This window comes from Tenrec ecaudatus, chromosome 12 (genome assembly GCF_050624435.1).
Source record: "Tenrec ecaudatus isolate mTenEca1 chromosome 12, mTenEca1.hap1, whole genome shotgun sequence".
NCBI lineage: Eukaryota > Metazoa > Chordata > Mammalia > Afrosoricida > Tenrecidae > Tenrec > Tenrec ecaudatus.
In genome coordinates, this window is record NC_134541.1 from 89088781 (window position 1) to 89108003 (window position 19223).

The 19223-nt window shown below is 38.6% G+C and overlaps 1 protein-coding gene across 1 annotated transcript in view; it reads left to right on the forward strand.

Annotated features, from left to right (window-relative positions):
• The window catches only part of TLL1 (tolloid like 1), a 285131-nt gene extending 266680 nt beyond the window's left edge, over nucleotides 1-18451 (forward strand). The window contains exons 19-21 of the mRNA XM_075564238.1: nucleotides 6996-7209; nucleotides 15263-15513; nucleotides 16659-18451. Coding sequence (XP_075420353.1) covers nucleotides 6996-7209; nucleotides 15263-15513; nucleotides 16659-16793 — 600 coding nt within the window. The 3' untranslated portion in view covers nucleotides 16794-18451. The remainder of the gene's footprint in view (nucleotides 1-6995; nucleotides 7210-15262; nucleotides 15514-16658) is intronic.
• The last annotated feature ends 772 nt before the right edge of the window (nucleotides 18452-19223 follow it).

The following is a 19223-nucleotide window of genomic DNA, read 5'->3' on the forward strand; positions in this document are numbered from 1 at the left end:
GACTATCTTGCCAAAATGCTATTAGGTTGAAATATACCACTTGATATGAGAACAGGGAATTTTTAAATGACTGTTCTCCAGTACCGCCGTAGCTGGTGTCCTGTAAGACAAAAGAATACTGTAAATGCAATAGTCGCAGAAAATATGTTTGTAAAACCAGAAAACCTCACTGCTGCTGAGTCCGTTAAAATTCATAGAGACTCCATAGGACAGACTTCAGTTGCTGTGAAGGTCTCCACAGTGTAATCCTTTGTGGAAGCAGGCTTGCCCACCGTTCTTCTACGGCCTGTGTGCTTGCTGGCTTGAACCATCATCTTTTCAGCCTTTTACATTCGCAGCCCAGGGCTTAACCCACTGTGGCTCTAGGGCCTTTATCATTTGGTGGAAAGACTCTAATAACCATCACAAATCACAGTAAGATAGAATGAGAGATTATAGAAATCTAAATTTTGGAACGAAGAGCAGAACTTCTTTTTAAATTCAACAAAAGAAAAGCAAAAACATGTGAAATTTGGAACTCAACATATTTTAGAAGCCAGCAATTCTAAATTGAGTCACATAAAGCATACAATAGGCTAATGTGCTTATGTGAATTTTATTTGATTTGTAATAGCTTTACCATAACCTGAGTTTTGCAGTTAGATATTGCTTAGAGTTAGTCAAGATTTGAGATATTGAGGAATATGATAAGAGTTGAGGAACCTTGATGGCCAGTGGGTTAAGTCCTAGACTTCTAATGACAGGATCAGTGGTTCTAACCCACTCGCTGCTCCACAGGCATTAGATGAGGCTGTCAGCTCCAATAAAGATTTACAGCCTCAGATACTCTATGCTACTGAGTCACTGCATTAGGATGAGTTTTCTATGGAAACAGAATCTAACTTCGTGTCAATAAATTTATAACAAAGAAGCGAGCCAAACTCAAGCCAACTTATGTCCAGCGGTCAGATAACAGAACGACATAGCTACTGGCCCCTAAGGCAGGAAGTTTATGTGTGAAGCTGATGAGCTACTTAGTGCAGAGTGACTTGGAGCCAAGATCAGCATGAACATGGAAGGGAAGGGTGCTAACAGCTCCCACCATTGGCAGGTCACATGGGCCACTGTTCCCAGGAGTCAGATGCAGGATCCAAGCAAGAAGGAAGGAAGAGAGGGGTAGGAGAGGAACCGAGTCTCCATACCATCTCTAATAACAAGATCATGCCCCAAGTAGGCTGTGTCTTGATCGAGAGGTTGGACTCCACCTATGCCTTTCCATAGGTAAAATCAAGGTGACACAAAACCTGACCGTCATCGTCATTATGTGTTGTTATTGACTTGATAGCAGTTGTGGTAGTTTGACAATTCATGTCAACTTGAGTGATAAGTTATAGGGGCGGAGTCTAGCCTGTCAATCAGGTCACAGCCTGATTGATGCCTCCTTGTGGGTGTGGCTTTCTCATGAGGATTCTGGGAGTTTTCCTCTCTTCCTCCCTGCTGGCAGGATGCACTCTCTTTCTGCTTCATTGGGCTGTGACTAGCCACATGGAGCCACACTGATGGCAGCCGGGGCCCTGGGACTAGAGGAGTCATGTGGAGAGCCATGCCAGCACTGAGATGCTACACCAGACTTCTAGCCATAGGCCTGTGATCTTTCTGCATCTGGCGTTATTGAATGTGCTGTGTGAGTCTGAAGACGAATCCATGGGCTAATATTGGACTTATGGGCCAATATTGGAATTATGGATTTGATCTGGACTGGGCTGGGATGTTTTTCGATATACTGTTTCTCTTTGATATAAAGCTCTCTCTTACACACAACCATGTCTCTTCATTTGTTTCTCTAGTCAGCACAGTCTAACACAGCAGTGGTTTTAGTTTTAGGATATTGTTGTTGGATACTTAGAAAACGAAAACACCTATCAGCATTATATGATTCTCTATCATAAATGCCTAAAATTATACTCATATTTGATCAAAATTATAGAGGACTCATGGAAAGGAAAAGGATTTTGATTATGAATCATAAGACTAGGGTTTATATTCCACTTTCCCACTTTTTCCCAAGGCCTCCAATACTTTAAATAACTTGTGGGAAACCAAATGACATTTTTTACCAAAGGCAGGAAAAGCCCGAAGATGGCTGGGACTCGGGAGCGCGACGGCACATCCCTCAGCTTCTCATTCTCTTTAATACTGACTCTAGATGCTTATCCTGCCAACACTGTATTTCTGCAGTCAGAGTTATCACGTTATTACCTGATCTCCTGTAAATCGAAGCAGGGACTCTGAAGAGCCTTATCCTTCAGCCAATTCCTCTATTTTTAAAAATAAAAGTAACTTTATGGAAGTTCACATGAGGGAACTGCATGTGCCAGCTTGGCCAATGGCCAGCCAGGTAGATGAAGCTCACTTGGGGTTTTCAGAAACAGAGATCTCATTTACAGAGCCTACAGCAGGCGTTCAATTGTACTTCTTTGAGTAGCTCTCCCAAATCTTTTCATTTGGGAAATGCATTAGGGTTTCAGCTTAGAGACCAGAGCTGTTCACTCTTTCCTGGTCTTCCTAAAACCTAAATTACCAACGGGAACCTCATGTGCATAATCATGAAATGAATCAACTTCAAACTTTGTAATACCAAAATGCCTACAAAACCCTAGCATAAATGGGTAGGGGAAAATGTTAAGGTAAAGAAAAGCAATGTTTCAGCATAAAGGCAGGGTTGTTACAGGTCCATATCTGTGTTTGTACTCATTTCTCAGGAACTTGCATATGCTGATAGGTTAGCTTCGCTAGCTCTCCTGGTCTCCTGGTCTGAATTTGCAATGACGTCTTGGGATCCAAATGATCTTTTGGGGATATTTCTGTAGAAGTGATTCTGGAGACTGGAAAGTGCACATTTTGAAACATTTAAATATAGAGATTTATGGCTTTACAAGCACCATAAAATAAAGTAAAAAATGTATAATTTTTCTTTGAGGATTATAAGAAACAGATAACAGATCATACTCCAACTGTCCTCAGGCTCCTAGAGTACCCGGTTGTGGCCTCCAAGGGCTTTCTATTCAGCCCCAAACACTGCATGTGGAAGTGTGTCTATACTGTAAAGGGCCGGACGAGGAGACCCAGCCTGCAGGTGGAGTCATTGCTGCCTCGGTTTGTAGACCTACGGACAAACTGTCTCTGGACAAGGACTACTCACACGCTGAAGTTGATCTACAACAGCTGATTTCTATTCTAGGGGGAAAATTTATTAATTCCTTCATGAACAAGAGTTCGGATTGCTTCAACATATATCAGACACTGAACATTTGCTTAAATTATTCTTACAGATGGAGTCTGAATCCATTAGTAATTTCGTAAAAGCTGAAATCAATTGGCTCCAGACCAGGCACCATCATGTCCCTCCCTCCCAGCCTACCCAATTTGTGGGCTGTTCTTCTTTCTGTTAAACAGATGTTGGGATTTACTCCAGACATCCTGTGTGTCTTTAGGGAGTGAAATTGTCCTTTATCTCATTTATTTAATTCTCGATGGGGCCTTGAACGGACTGAACATTTGTGACCTGTAACTTATGATACATTTGTTAACATTCTATATAGGAAGGACTTTAGAGTACTGCTACCTCCAAATTTCTTTAAAGTTTTTTTTCTAAGTAGATTTCCTTGATTCTAATATTCATCGATGGATACCTATGAAACACATTTAAAGAAGATAATTTTACGTGCAATGGCTTTCAGAGAGTTATTCTCCTTAAATATGTTTGTTCTCTTTAAAAGTATTACTCATTCAAAAGTTTGTTTTCATTTTTTAGAAAGAACTCTCAGTGAAATCGATCCACCTTTTCTCTCTTTTTTTTTTCATCTCTAGAAAGTTACAAACCCAATAATAAGGACAAAAGTCACTGACTACTCTCCATGACGAGTCAGAATAGTAAAGTTTTGGTCTTCAACTTCCCCAGAATTTTCATGCATGAGACGAGTTGTAAATATGATATGGGTAGACAGGTAGATCAGTGGACAGGCATATGTAGGCATTTAGTCAACCATCCCTGAAGGAAGGTCCGCACCCACACATTATGTCTACCCTACTCTCTGCCTCTGGATTACCGTGATGAGCAAGTGAGAAACTTTTACTGATTACCTGCTTTGCATATTTTGCCTCAGGATACATTAAACTCTATTATTGTTTCTGCGTTCATTATACTGCCCTACACTGTTTCCTGCTTCTACTGTCATTCTTCTATCAATCAATTTCCTGTTGTTACCCGATATCTGATTAAATGAACTGAATAACCCTTGTTAGTGAGAATCCTTGTAACAAAGAGGGTCTCTCATACTATTTGTTGTCACATTTTCATGTGTACTTTTCAAAAGAAGCACACAAGGGTGGAGACAAGAAAGATAGCAGTCTTCCTTTTTATAAAGTAACTTTCATTCCTTCTTTTCCTGCTCCCTAATTACTACACATTGCTGCTTTTATTTCTTTGCTGGCCCTTCCCTCCAAAGTCAGAAGCAATAGTAAGTAGTGATGTGGTGTGGAATCGGTAAAAGTAGAGAGAATTTAGGGAATATATCCCTGGCTTGATGGATGTTTGCTTTTGAGGTCCTAAGAATAGCACCATGTCTTGTCACTAGTAATGACCCTTGGGGGGAGGGGGGGAGTTTGGGTTACTTCAGAGCTGTTCTTTCAAAGCATGGCATGGTTCCCCTGAGCGCTCCTTTTCCTGGCCAGTCAGAACATGAAGCACACATTTCACAGCGACCCGTCTCATTCCCAAATCTGTTAAAATTCGCTGATGAGCTCCAAGAGAGTCCAGATGCCCTTCCCATCTCTTCAATGGTCTGTCTGCAGTCTTCGAGCACAAGTACATGAACGTTGATGACATTTTCACCCATTCAGGAAGTTGACGGATATCCAAAATGTGGTTTGTCATCAATCGACCTTTCACCTGTCCTGAAATCAGAAACCCACTCGTAGTACACTTGAGTTTTTCCCACAGAGCTCTCCTTGTAATCTGTGCTCAACATCCCAACAGTTTCTGCAGCATTTTTCCCACACAGGAAACACGATTTCACAGTCACACAGCTGTTGCCTTAAATCGGCCATCACTGAAAACAAGGTTTGAGTGAAACAACTTTTACGAAAAAAAATTCACTGTGACCCTGGTGACGCCACTGGGTGCACTAATTCAGAGAGAGTTGCTGGATGTTCCCAGCAGGAAAACTGTGCTATGAAAGCTCCACCCAGCAGTTGTCTGAGTTGTTTTCTTTATTCTTTTTGGGTATCCCCTCATATGTACGTATGTATGTATGTATGTATGTATGTATGTATGTATGTATGTATATTCTAAACCCACTGCCCTCCAGTTGATTCCAACTCACAATGCCCGTATAGTACAGAGTAGAACTGATTCATAGGGATTCTGAGGCTGCAGATCTTTATGGAAGTAGACTGCTTCATCTTCCTCCTAAGGTATGGCTGTTGGATTAGAACTGCTGACCTTTCCATTAGTAGCTCAACACTGGACCCACTCTGCTACCAGGATACCTTTTATGATATGTGCTTTTTAAGCAAAGGCACAATTAAAGTAAAGTAAGTGTACTGCCCATCTGATAATAACTTTAACATATTCAAGAGTCCTATGAGTGTTCCTGAATAATATGGTCTGTGAGCTTATTCTAGAAACTATTCTATAAAGATTGTCTGTGGAAAATCAATTCCATTTTATGTGACTTTTCTTTAAAGTCAAAGAGTGTTCAAAGCTAGAATGATGTTTGGTAGTATATATTCAAGCTGGGACACTGATGTGAACATCATAACCAATAGGAATCATCATTTAATATGACTAAATATTTCTCAATGACTCTTCTGGATTAAATTAAAAATCTCTTACCCAAAAAATAGACAAAGCCCCAACTCACTGCCATTTAGTTGATTGTGACTCATAGAGCCCCATTGGATAGAGTAGAACAATCCCTGTTGGTGTCCAAAGTTGTACATTTTTACTGGACTAGAAAGCCTTGTCTTTCTCTTGCTGAATGACTGGTGGTTTCAAACTGCTGACGTTGGCAGATTGCAGCCCAATGTGTAATCCACTGCACTACTGGACTTAAATACTTTGGTAGATTGTTTTGTACACCTTTACATGAAACTGTTATGTTGCCTTATTATATATCTTTCCCCAAGATGATCCATTTTGTTGTCTTTATATTCCTTTCATATTATTCTAAGTGGATTAAATAATTTGTAAACTCTTTAATATATTCCATTGCTTGTATTTCTCCCTAAAAGGAAAAACCAATTTAATGACTTTTGCCTCCCACTTCCCTCCCTCCCTCCCTTCCTTCCTTCCTTCCTTCCTTCCTACCTTCCTTCCTTCCTTCCTTCCTTCCTTCCTTCCTTCCTTCCTTCCTTCCTACCTTCCCTCCTTCCTTCCTTCCTTCCTTCCTTCCTTCCTTCCTACCTTCCCTCCTTCCTTCCTTCCTTCCTTCCTACCTTCCCTCCTTCCTTCCTTCCTTCCTTCCTTCCTACCCTCCCTCCTTCCTTCCTTCCTTCCTTCCTTCCCTCCTACCTTCCCTCCTTCCTTCCTTCCTTCCTTCCTTCCCTCCTACCTTCCCTCCTTCCTTCCTTCCTTCCTTCCTTCCTTCCTTCCTTCCTACCTTCCTTCCTTCCTTCCCTCCTACCTTCCCTCCTTCCTTCCTTCCTTCCTTCCTTCCCTCCTACCTTCCCTCCTTCCTTCCTTCCTTCCTTCCTTCCTACCTTCCCTCCTTCCTTCCTTCCTTCCTACCTGCCCTCCTTCCTTCCTTCCTTCCTTCCTTCCTTCCCTCCTTCCTTCCCTCCTTCCTTCCTTCCTTCCTTCCTTCCTTCCTTCCTTCCTTCCTTCTTTCCTTCCTTCCTGCCTTCCTTCCTTTTACTTCTCCCTCCTTTCCTTTTCTGCTTCCCTCCTTCCATCTTCCTCCCTCTCCCTCTCCCCCTCTACATCTTGTTACACTCAATTCTCTTTTGTTCCATAGGCTTTTAGTGAGTTTGAGATTGAGCAACATCAAGAATGTGCTTATGATCATTTGGAAGTATTTGATGGAGAAACAGAAAAATCTCCAATTCTTGGACGCCTGTGTGGAAACAAGTTACCAGAGCCCCTTGTAACCACTGGAAGTAAAATGTTTATTCGGTTTGTTTCTGACGCATCTGTTCAGAGAAAGGGCTTTCAAGCCACACACTCTACAGGTCAGCAAATGAAGGCCATCCTTCTCGCTTCTGGTCAAGTTTACCTCACAGTATTTATTGAGTGACTTTTGCTCCATAACAGGAATATAAGTGAATCTCAAAGCCGAGCAGACATGTGAATATTTGCAGGACCAACAGGCAGGCTCCTAAATGTCTTTGTTGAGTACTTAGAAAGAAGTACAATGGTTTCATTACAATTTATTATCAATACAACATGTTCAAGTAGAACTATACCTAAAAATATGTATGAAATATTTAACATTCATGTTAACCATTTGATTTATGGGTATTATTTGCAGAGAGAAATCTGTAGCTAGGTATGTTACCTCGATTTTTCTTACTATATTTTGTAGATCACGTTGGAGATCTTCAGCTCCTTATGTTTTTCTCTCATTCTGCTGTGTGCGTATCGATTTCCTAATCCTCATCTGAAGAATAACTCATTGCACTCTCTTGAAATGCTTTAAGAAATGAAAACATTTAGAAAATATGGAAGCATTCAAAAATGTAGAATAAAGATATTTACAAATTGGACTCAATTTAATATGTTTTATAAATGTCTAGGGAATGTCCCTTTTTTTTTTCCCGATTTTTGCTTGTTTTTGTTTTAAGCAATTGATGTTGCTATTTGCTAAAGTAATTTAGCTTAAAGTGACATCTAGTGGCCATCTGGAAGTACAAACTATTAAGTACGCTTGGAGAATATTCTCTATAATGGTACACATCTATCAATGAAATGATATTATGCAATGGTTTTTATCAAGACTACCTAATTCTTTTGCTTTATGTTTATTTCATTAGTCTGAAAATTATATTTAAAGCATGTTATTTTCAGTATTATTTTTCATTCTACTATATTTCATTCAACATGAGCATTAGACTTACATTGAAGTTTGTGAGAAAGAAGATATTATTGAGATAGTAATCTGATTTATTCTAATAATTTTTACACATTTGTAAATAATGAAAATGACTTATTTTCCTGGGCTATGACTTTTTTATGAGAAAAATATTTCATGGGCCTAAGTTTTGTATAAACCCATGGAGGTATTTTCCATTCATTTGATTTATTTTCTGCATATATTTTTCTGATTTCTTCTCACAAATAGAATAGGGAAGAAAATTAATGTGCATTTTTCTGATCCATAGCATTCAAAAGATATTTTTAAATATCTTGGCTATCACAGCTGTTAAAAATTCTTGAAAAATTGGGCTGTACTTGGAATAGTGCTTGCTTCACTCACAAAAGAGAAAAGGGTAGTCTACCAAAATGTTCATTACAATAAATAACATGCATGTGAGTCATTTTGAAATACTATCCTATCAATTTGTTTTATCCCCCCATTTCATGTCAGAGATTAAATAACACTGAAAGTCAGTGACAGAATTAGAGCCCTGATCGCTAGCTCCTCCTCAGTGCTTGTTGTCAAGGCCTTGGGCAGTCGCTGTTAGTTTGTGCTGGTGGATACGTGTTCATCTCAGTAGCCAGCCTATTGGAGGCACCTTTACATCGCCACATTTTAGAAGTCCCAAATACTGAAACACTTATTATTGTCTCCTCTTTATTTCTCCCCTATGGCTTCTTTTTAGCAAGTTCATCATCTATTCCTCCGTCTTTCGACACATAATTTGTTTGCCTACTGCTTTGGAAACACATTGTAAGCTACCAGTAATTGTTAGGGTGAATAGGAATTTGTGGGAGTTTATTAGAAAATAAAAGGAAATCCTGCCTTCTGTCAACTTGCAGCCTGAAAAGTTAAGTTGATTGCCAGTTTATTTCTCAGTTTCTGCTCCTATGCATAAGGAAACCAGTTAAGGAGATCTATCCAGTTTTCCTATGTGGCATAGTGCATTTATTAATTGATTACTTCATTCTAGAATATGCAGGGCTATTATTGATGAACCATAAAGGGTATATTTGAATTTGCTTAAGTGAATTTATATTTCTATGTACAATTGTTTTCTATGTACAATTTTACTGTTGGTTAAACTCCACTGCCATTGAGTTAATTCAGATGATGCCAAAACTATAAAGCATTTCCAAGGCTGTAGCTAGATCTTTACAGTAGTAGACAGCTTCATCTTCTCCTGAGAAGCCAGCAAATGGGTTTGAATCCTTTGACCCTGAATTCGCAGCCCGAAGCCTAACCTACTGCACCACCATGACTCCTAATGCTAGGCAGAAGAAAAAAAAGATTCCCACCATATGAATTTTGAAACCAAACCCACCCCAAAGCCACTCTCATCAGGTGTATTCCAATTCATACCTACCCTAATTGGGATTTCTGAGCATAAGCGGCCTCTTCTTTCTCCTCTAGAAAGATCAATGGGTTTGAGACATCAATTCTCTAATGATTACTGAATAGCATCACCAGGTATTTATTAGTACACTATGTATTTGTTAGTGCAGTACGTATTTAGTAGTACACTATGTATTTGTTAGTGCAGTATGTATTTAGTAGAACAATAATAAATATTGCACCAGTCGTCTTGCTCTTATGTTCCATAAGTAATACTGTACCTGGGACGTTGACTCTGTTGAAAAGAGTTTTATTTCCCTGATTGTCTAAATTCTAAGTCCTAATTAACAACAGAAACAAGGGTGGAGGGAGACAGCATATGGTGTAAGATATGAAAATTTTTATAATTTATCAAGGGCTCAAAAGGAGGGGAGAAGGAGAGAGGGAGGAAAAAAATGAGGAGGTGGTACCAAGGGCTCAAGTAGAAAGAAAATGATGATGCAATATCTGTACAAATTTGCCTGACACAGCTGATGTATGCATTGTTATAGGAGCTGTAAGAGCCCCCAATAAGATGATTTATTAAAATAGCCTCATCCATGGGGGAGGGACAGCAGAGAAGAGGGCAAGGGGAGATGTCAGGCAGTGTAATATATGACAAAATAATAATAATATATGAATGATGAAGGGTTCACGAGGTAGGGGGGAGTGGGGAGGGAGCGGGAAAATGAGCAGCAGATATTAAGGGCTCAAGTAGAAGGCAAATGTTTTGAGAATGATGATGGCAACAAATGTACATGTGTGCTTGACACAATGGATGTATGGATTGTGATAAGAATTGTATCAGCCCCCAATAAAATGATTTAAAATATAAATTTTTTTAAAAGAACGAAAAATTAAATAATAATAAACTAGGTAAACACAATTTTCTGGTAAAAATTCTGTCTTTTCTCAGAGGACATGACTATTATGCAGAAAGAGAAAATGTGTGAAGAACATAATTTTTTCTTTATGTGCCATTGCATTTGGTAGGGTATCTTTTCTATAGTATAAAAATTAAACTGTTCATGATTTTGGAAGGGAAATTATTTTTAGCTAATTAAGTTAAATTGAAATGCCCACTAACAACTTTTAGAGGCCAAGTTACATTGCAGGTCTCTTAGAATTTAATACTTCACCAGGAAATATACAAGTTCATCTCTTCAAATTAAACTGAAGGTCACCCCTAGACTTTTCTTCTCGTTACCCTTCAGTTTGAGTTCCCAGAGTTGATAGAAGATGCTCTGGCAACTCATGAAGTACTTTCAAACAAGTGATTTAGAAGCAATCTGCTCAAGTGCTGAGCTAGTGTTTTCGCATCTTCTTTGTAAGTGAAGGTATGCATAGAAAATGTGTTTATGATATTTGAAAGTTTTTCTTTGAAATAAATGTGCTAAATGATACACTAACCATATTTTGAAGAACAGATTTCAACTTTTTAAAAGCACTCTTAAGCAATTGTCCTTGCGTTTCCTGTAATTTTTATAAATCATTTTATTGGGGGCTACTACAGCTCTTATCACAATCCATACATCTATCCATTGTGTCAAGCACATTGTACATATGTTGCCATCATTATTTTCAAAACATTTTCTTTCTACTTGAGCCCTGATACATGGAATTGTTCTAATGGCATATTAAAATCTCCTGCGCATATGATATGTAAATGCTTCTTCTTAAGAACAAAGCCCAGCTTGTTGCTAAGTTCCTTTATTTGTTATGGTTAAAAGTTGGTTACACATTTAATAAGTTGATCAGTGACCCATAGGAAGTCAGGGTGTGAGCTTCAAAGGGAAAATGGGAACTCTGGCTCCTTTTCAAACACTTTAATCCACTTAAGTGTAGTTTAAATAATTTGTTTTTGTAGAACTTTTCAATAACATTTAATCATGATATTTTCAGATTTACAATGGCTTTTTGAAATCTTCTGGCCTGCCTTATTTCCTCCTATATTTTGTTCCAAACTGGCATTGATTTAAAATAGTCTCCTTTGCTTTTGGTCTATGATACCTTGTTTCTTTTTAAGAGGCCCAGAAAAACAAGTGCCTCCTCCGTATAGCATATAATTTTCCTTCCTTCTAGTTCTTCCTGACCAGAAGCCATGGTGGCGTTGGTGGCCTAGTGCATTACACTCTGGGCTGAGAACAGCAAGAGCAGCAATGCAGACCACCAAGCACTGCAGTGGAGGAAACCACTAGGCTTTCAGTCGAACCCACAGGGGAAGCTCCACCCTGTCCTGTAGGCTCCTTATGAGTCAAAAGTGACTGGACAGCAGTGAGTTTGGTTGGGGTTTGAGTTCCTACCGGACTTTCCTCGGTGGAGTAAAATGAACTTGACCTTTATTAAAGTTGAAAACAATGTAAACCTATCAATCATATCAAACTTTAAGAATAGGTAGCCTTTCTTTTTGTTTTTAATCTTTAAATGATACATGTATATATTATATTTGAATTCAGAAATACTTTTCATAAAATATTTTTAATCATTTTATTAGGAGCTCATACAACTCTTATCACAATCCATAAACACATCAATTGTGTAAAGCACATTGGTACATTCAGCGCCCTTCATAAAATATTTTATTAGCTTCCAAAATTGTAATTTTTTCTCTTTCTGATAGCAGCTTAATAGTTTTAAATTTTTTTTCTCTATTTTTCTGACTTTGCATTTCTTGAATAAATTCTCAGAAATAAAGATTTCTTTAATGGAAAATAATGTTGAAAATGATGGCTTATATTAAATGGCTTTACTTACTCAATTCCTTTGAAGCATTTTTCATAGATTGACATATACACTCCTAGAATCTATGCTCTGAGTATTATCTATGTTCTATCTGTTATTATCCGTATTTTAACATAGGGACAAATACCACATCTTCTGAAGGATATGGACCAGCTAAATGGGCTGTTATAGAGCCCTGGCGGCACAGTGGTTACTTGTTGGGCTGCGATCCTCGTGGTCTGCAGTTTAAATCACCGGGCTTTCTACTCCTGTAAACCGTTCAGCGGGTCACGATGAGCCAGCATGGACTCAATGGCAGCGAGTTTGAGTTTGAGACTGGGGCTGTGGAAGTGTGGAACATGCAGAGGACGGTAATTGTGGTTACAAAAGGAGCATGCCTGTCTTCAGGGTTGTGGGATTCGGAGGGTGACGTTCCAAGACTGATGGGCATCGCTGCCTTCAGCCTTGCCTTTAAGCACCAGGCTGTGTTGTTGATAATACCTACTCTTTGGTTGCTGACGTTGCTCAGGTTTATGCCAATCCCACGATACATTGAGAATTGAACCCTTCTCAAACTACGGCCCGCGGGCCACATACGGTCCGCTGAGGACATTTATCCAGGCCGCCGGGTGTTTTTGCCCTGTTTTGTTTTTTTTTATTTAAAAATAAGATATGTGCAGTGTGCATAGGAATTTGTTCTTTTTTTTTTTTTTTAACTATAGTCCGGCCCTCCAACAGGTCTGAGGGACCCTGTTTAAAAAGTTTAGGACCCCTGACTATAGGGTTGTCATTCACTGATTATCCGCAGTAGATGGCCAGGACCTCCTTCCTAGACCGTCTGAGTCTGGAATCCACTGAGCATCTTAACAGCATGTAAACCACCACTGATGAACAGCCAGTGGCTACGCGAGAGGTGCGCCGCCGAGAGGGGCACCGGGTCTCACAAGAGAAGGAAAACTTCGACCACTGAACTTATCTAATGCCATTCCTTTCTGGTACAGGAGGATATTTAAATTGATTGGGTGGGGGGGGGTTAAATCGATTGTATGAACAAGTTAAATATTGGAAAAATTTTCATGGGACTGAATTCTATTTAGGAGATTTTGGGTTTATTATTCACCCAAAAGTTGCTGAATGTTAATTTGTCTATAATAGTGCCAATAGATATGTAAATGAATGTTGATGTGGTTATGTAACTGGGAATGCAGAGATCTTTAATATTTAAAATCATCACACCACAATAAAGTTTTCTGGTGGTGCTATTGGATAAGCTTTGGGCTGCGGACCTTGAAGTTAGCAGTTCAAAGTCACCAGTCTCACTGTGGAAAAAAGATTTAAAAGATGACAGCTCCAATAAAGAGTTAAAATCTCAACAACCCTGTGTAAAGTCATTATGAGTCAGAATTGGCTCAATGCCTTTATTTTATTTTTAAATTTTATATAAATTTATTGAGAATTTCAAGTAAACATTTCAATTGCCTCCATTTAGAGAGGTAACAGCCTAAACCAGTTTAATAGGCTGACGAGGATGGTGTCTCCCAGTGATGTAAGGTGTCCTGGTGACCCCCCAGAAATTTCAAAATGCTTCGCATCAGATGGAAGAGGTGGTCCTCCATTCACCAAAACTGCTGTTTTACCGGGGACTCCATCTCGTTCCCCTGCAGAGCAAGACCTCGCCGACTTACTTCTCCTTGTGTCCCTTTTCATGTCCCGTTTTATCCCTCTCTCTTGTTCACATGTGTATCGATTGGTAGGGAATTTTAGATGTCTACTATCTTTACTACCCCCTAGTTATTACAAAGGCTTGGGCTTCTGACTTAGGAAGGGACCTGACGTTTCTTTAGAAAACTGTATTGTCTACACTACACCAAAGGCGTTCTAGTGGCCTGGTGGTAACAAGTTGGACTGTAATCTTCAAAGTCACCAGGCAGTTAGTTCAAAGGGCAGAGAGGGGCTGTCTACTTCTGTAAAGAGTTACAGTTCTAGAAACAAGTCAGCATTGACTCAATGGCAGTGAACTTGGTCTTAAGTTTTGTACTACACTACTTTTATCCCTAGTCATAGGTAATATCTGAATGAGGCTATATTTATTCATGTATACCTTGAGAAGGTGCTGTAAATAGATCGCTTTGTTTTTTATAAAACTATGATACACAAGCAAAATATAACTCAATAGATTGTGAAATTACAAAAGTAACTAATTATTGATGTGTCCATGTTTTTCAAGTTCACATAAATATTATTACTTTAAAAAGTAATATTGTTCTATATATTCTATATAGAAATCTATATAATAAAAGCACACATAGATATATAATTATATATATTTTATTGAAATTGAAGGTATTTCTTATTTCTTTGTTTTCTGGGTTCATTAATCATTGATATTAAAGTCAAGTGAACATTACAAATTACCTCATTAAAATAATTAAAGTAATAATAGAGCATTTATTGAAAATGACAATGTGGCACGCTCTGTTCTAAATGGTCTAATAGAAGCCTCAAGATCTTAACTCCAAAAACCCAAACCCATGGCCATCCCATCAATTCCATACTTATCCATAGTGACCCAATAAATCAGAGCAGTACGATCCCTTGGGTTTCAGTGACTGTACTTGTAGTTTAAAATCATGGATCTGGATTCTGGATAACTGTTGGCGAGAGCAGAGATCCTCATCTTTCTCACATGGAGCGCCTCGTGGTCTGGAACCTGCTGACTGACCTTCATGTTAGCAGCCCCACACGTTACCATTACCCTGCCAGGACTCCTGACAAGATCTTCCTATTAAGCACTATTGTTATTGTCGACATTTTATGCTTGTAAGAACTAGGACAGTGAAGTCACCCACAACCCCAGGACAGGTGAGTGTTGGACTTGAGATTATGGCCCAGGCAGTCTGAGACGAGGGCAAAAGAACACATGACATAACCCAATTCTCCCATTAGAGAGAATGCACCCAGCGAGGCAAATGAAATCAGAAGCTCAAGGGTAGTAGATTACATGAAGATGTAACTAAGCTCATTCGGCTTCCTTCATTTTCTTTCCTGGGCAGAGTGTGGGGGCCGACTGAAAGCCGAAATGAAGCCCAGAGATCTGTATTCACATGCGCAGTTTGGTGATAACAACTACCCAGGACAGGTGGACTGTGAGTGGCTATTAGTGTCAGACCGAGACTCTCGACTGGAGTTGTCCTTCCAGACTTTTGAAGTGGAGGAAGAAGCTGACTGTGGCTATGATTATGTTGAGTTCTTTGATGGTCCTGACTCAGCAGCTGTGGGGCTGGGTCGCTTCTGTGGATCAGGGGTAAGTATGACACCAATAGCATATAGCATAGACATGATAAAAAAAACCAATGATTTATGAAATTGAATGCATAAATTATCAGAGCTTTTACTACTGTCCTGGCAAATTGTTGTTTCTCTTTCTCCTTAGTACTGCATCACCTCTGATGAATGTGTTGCAGAATATCACATGACACAGATGACAGCTAAAACCAATACTTACATAGTTTCTTGCTGCTCTCCATGTGTTAATTATTTATTCATGTCTTTATTTGCACAATAAATGTCTAAGTATTTCGTAATCTAATATGTTTTGGCAATCATGCCACCTTCCTAAGTTAAACCATAAAGGAGCAAAAATAAATAAATAGACACACCTTTCAAATTGGCATTTCCTTCACAACAAGCTTATTTCATGATTGGGGCAAGATCAGCCCTGTGTGTGCTCAAACATGGTCACGTGTGTGTCCCATTGTGCCTACTGTCTTTGTGTGGCAAAATACAGTGCAAAGGACAGAAGATGTCATGTGGATGGAGAACTTTTTAAAAAAGCATTCTCAATGGCCATCTCATTGTATTACAGGACTCTCTCATTGCATTAATATCAAGCAGTCTTCTGCATACAGATATTAATTCCATTTACTTGATTGACTGCTGGCATATGTTTCTTGAATAATATAGTTTAACTCCTGTCCAATAGCAACTAAAAATCAATTTTAGAAAAAAGCTTCTCTGTACTTATATTTTAAAATAATGGATTTGGGTTCTGCAGTGTCTCCTTCTCAGAGCAGCTTCTGAAACCAATTTATTATCTGTAATCTTCTGAAATTCAATTTATTTATAATTCAAATGAAGTTGGCTTAAAACTTTGGAGGAAAAACAGAATAAAACAGAACACTAAAGTGTCACATGGCCCAAGCTTGGAAATAGATTGATTTGTGTTTAAAACTCCATATAACTCTGAGTAGTGTGTGTTCTTGATGTGTCATTTGCTTCTCTTAAACACATTTTCTAATCTGCAAAATCAGGAAGGCAGTCATGACTACTTTGCAATGTTGTTGTAACACTAATTTTTATAACAGAAGAAAAACATTGCCAAACAAAATTAGCGTTGAAGAAAAAGGAACTTGCTCTCTAATTTATTTGCTTGTTTGTTTTTGTCTTCAGCCACCAGAAGAGATCTATTCAATTGGGGATGCAATTTTAATACATTTCCATACTGATGACACAATCAACAAGAAAGGATTCCATATAAGATACAAACGCATACGATATCCAGATACGATGCAGACCAAAAAATAACACCCAAACCTCCGTGGGAACAACCAGGAAAGCATACAATGGAGAGAAGACATATTTTTTTAAACTGGAGATGTTAGCACAAATGTTTTATATGAATGGGAACAAAAGAGAAACTATAAATGAGAATTATGTCTGTACTGAAAGAATTTCTGGATCAGAATTATCAATATATTTGAACTCCTTGCTTGGCAGGATTGCTAAATTGGACAGAAGGACGTCTCGCCCTCCGGTGAAGATGCTGAATGTTGTGCTTCACCGCTTCATAGAAACGCCTCGCAGTTCAGATAGAGCGTTCCCTGGGCTGTGACCCTGCAGAGTGTACTTTTTGACTGTTTTCCAAGATTTGGGGAAAGAAAATAATCTTGTGGTCACAAACTGGAAAACCCTCTTCTATCTCCGTTGATTGCTTTGGCCCTGTACCTGGGACTCAACGCAGCCCAGATACGGGGGGGCGAAGCGGGACTGGTTGAGGGTGGTTTGTTCTTTAAATGTGTGTTTGGAAACTGGAATATTTCGGCTTTGTTATCTTCACTTGGAGCCTAGTTTAACCTCTTTAATCTTCTTGAAACACAAATAATCTCTAGACCATTGTATTTTACTGACATTTTGACTATGTTGAAATGTCATTTAGTGTCTATCATTACAATTAAACCCTAGTCATCACTTATTTAAATATCGGTAAATGCCCAGTTAATTAATAAACTCAGTTATTTCTGTAAAAGTGCTGCCTTCTCACACCAAAACAAGGGATTCTGTGATGTTTTGTGAACTTTATTAGAAAACTCCCGAGCGGGGTGTGCGGGATTCTTCTCAGAGGCTGCCTGGATGGCTCATATCCCAGTCACCACTGCTGCTACTGGTTCTCTTCTGACCATTTTCTGCACCTGTTGTGGATGTAGTTGTGATTATTGGTGTTGTCATGGTTAATGTCATTTTATTTTTTTAACGAATGAAGCAAACTGGATCTTGAAAGATTTGAAGCAGCTTTTAGTATTTTTTTCCTGCTTTTCAGTGTTAAAAAATGCAAAGTAGGTTAAAAAAAAACCACACACAAAAATTGGTTCTGAAAGACTTTCTATGGTGCTATTCCATACATGTATTTTTTTAAACAAAGTTTCTAACCCTTGAGCCAACAACCCATAGACTACGAATGTTTCCCTCTGTCTCACTAGTGGCATTTGAAGAAAATAGATTTGTTAAAGGTATGAAGAGTGTATTCTCGTGATGGCAAAACTTATCCTGTGGAACAGCTACTTATTATGCCTTAGAATTCTTGCACCTGATCAAAAAGACCTACCTATAGATAGGTAGAAAATAATATTGAAAAGTTGAACATAATAGTATACTTAATATGTTAATAGTTCTATGGGGAAATTCCTTTCCATGACTCAGAACATCAGAGAGTGCTATGCTGACTTGGTTTTGTTGTAGAAAGTGTAATTTGAGATTGAGTTTTGTGCTTGAAAGCCAGGTGTGTTTTAAATATTAACTTATGTATATGTAAGGTTGTCTGAGTGAGTGAAGCTATAAGACAAGCTGTAATGAGTGGTTGTAAGGTAAAATTTCATGTGCCAAGTTCTATTAGAATCCTGTTTGAAATAGCATCTTTCTCAGAAGGTTTCATGGACAAATAATGGGAACTTCTCGTTATTATCTGCTGAATTAATTAAAAGTCTCCTTTAGAAAAATGCTCCTTTGATGATGCTATAGATTGCTCTATGAAGTATCTTATTTTTTCTGTTACCTGTCCGTAACATTCATCAGCATTTAATAAAATTGGGAATTGTCTTCATGTTTACAAAATAAATCACATACAGACATGTAGCTCATTTGTTTTTCTGTCACTATTGCCCTGCAGGCCTTCTCTTGAATGTGAGTTATAAACTGTAAATACACTTTTAAAACCAAACTTCTTACCTTATTTGAATGTTACCTTTAAATGTGCAACTCTTGCCTGACATTTAGGAGTCTTTTCATAAAACTAATTTATTTACCGTAGTAAATTCAGTAGTTTTCCATGAATCTCCAATTACCTAAATACCCTAGAAACAAAGCCGTTAGGGAGAAAGAGGTCTTTTACAGAATACCTATAGCTTAGAGAGCCTTGGGTCAGGCATGCGTGCCAGCTCTATGTAAACATCCTGTTACCCTTTGAGAACGTTGGCCCTTTTCTTTTGTAATTCAAGAGCTAAGGCCCAGAGAAGTCAGATCACCTTCAGAAAGTCAGAGTGTAAATTTAGAATATGAGTCACAGCTTGTTTGACATTGGACTTTGAGATTGTTCTGCAAAAGTAGTAGTATTAATCTTGGTGGATACAAACAGTAGATTTTTAAATGAAACTTTTCCACATAAAATAAATTTTAGGAGTGAATTCGAATGGACCTTTCAGGATTAGCATAATACGTCTTTCAAGAACAGCATGAGAATGA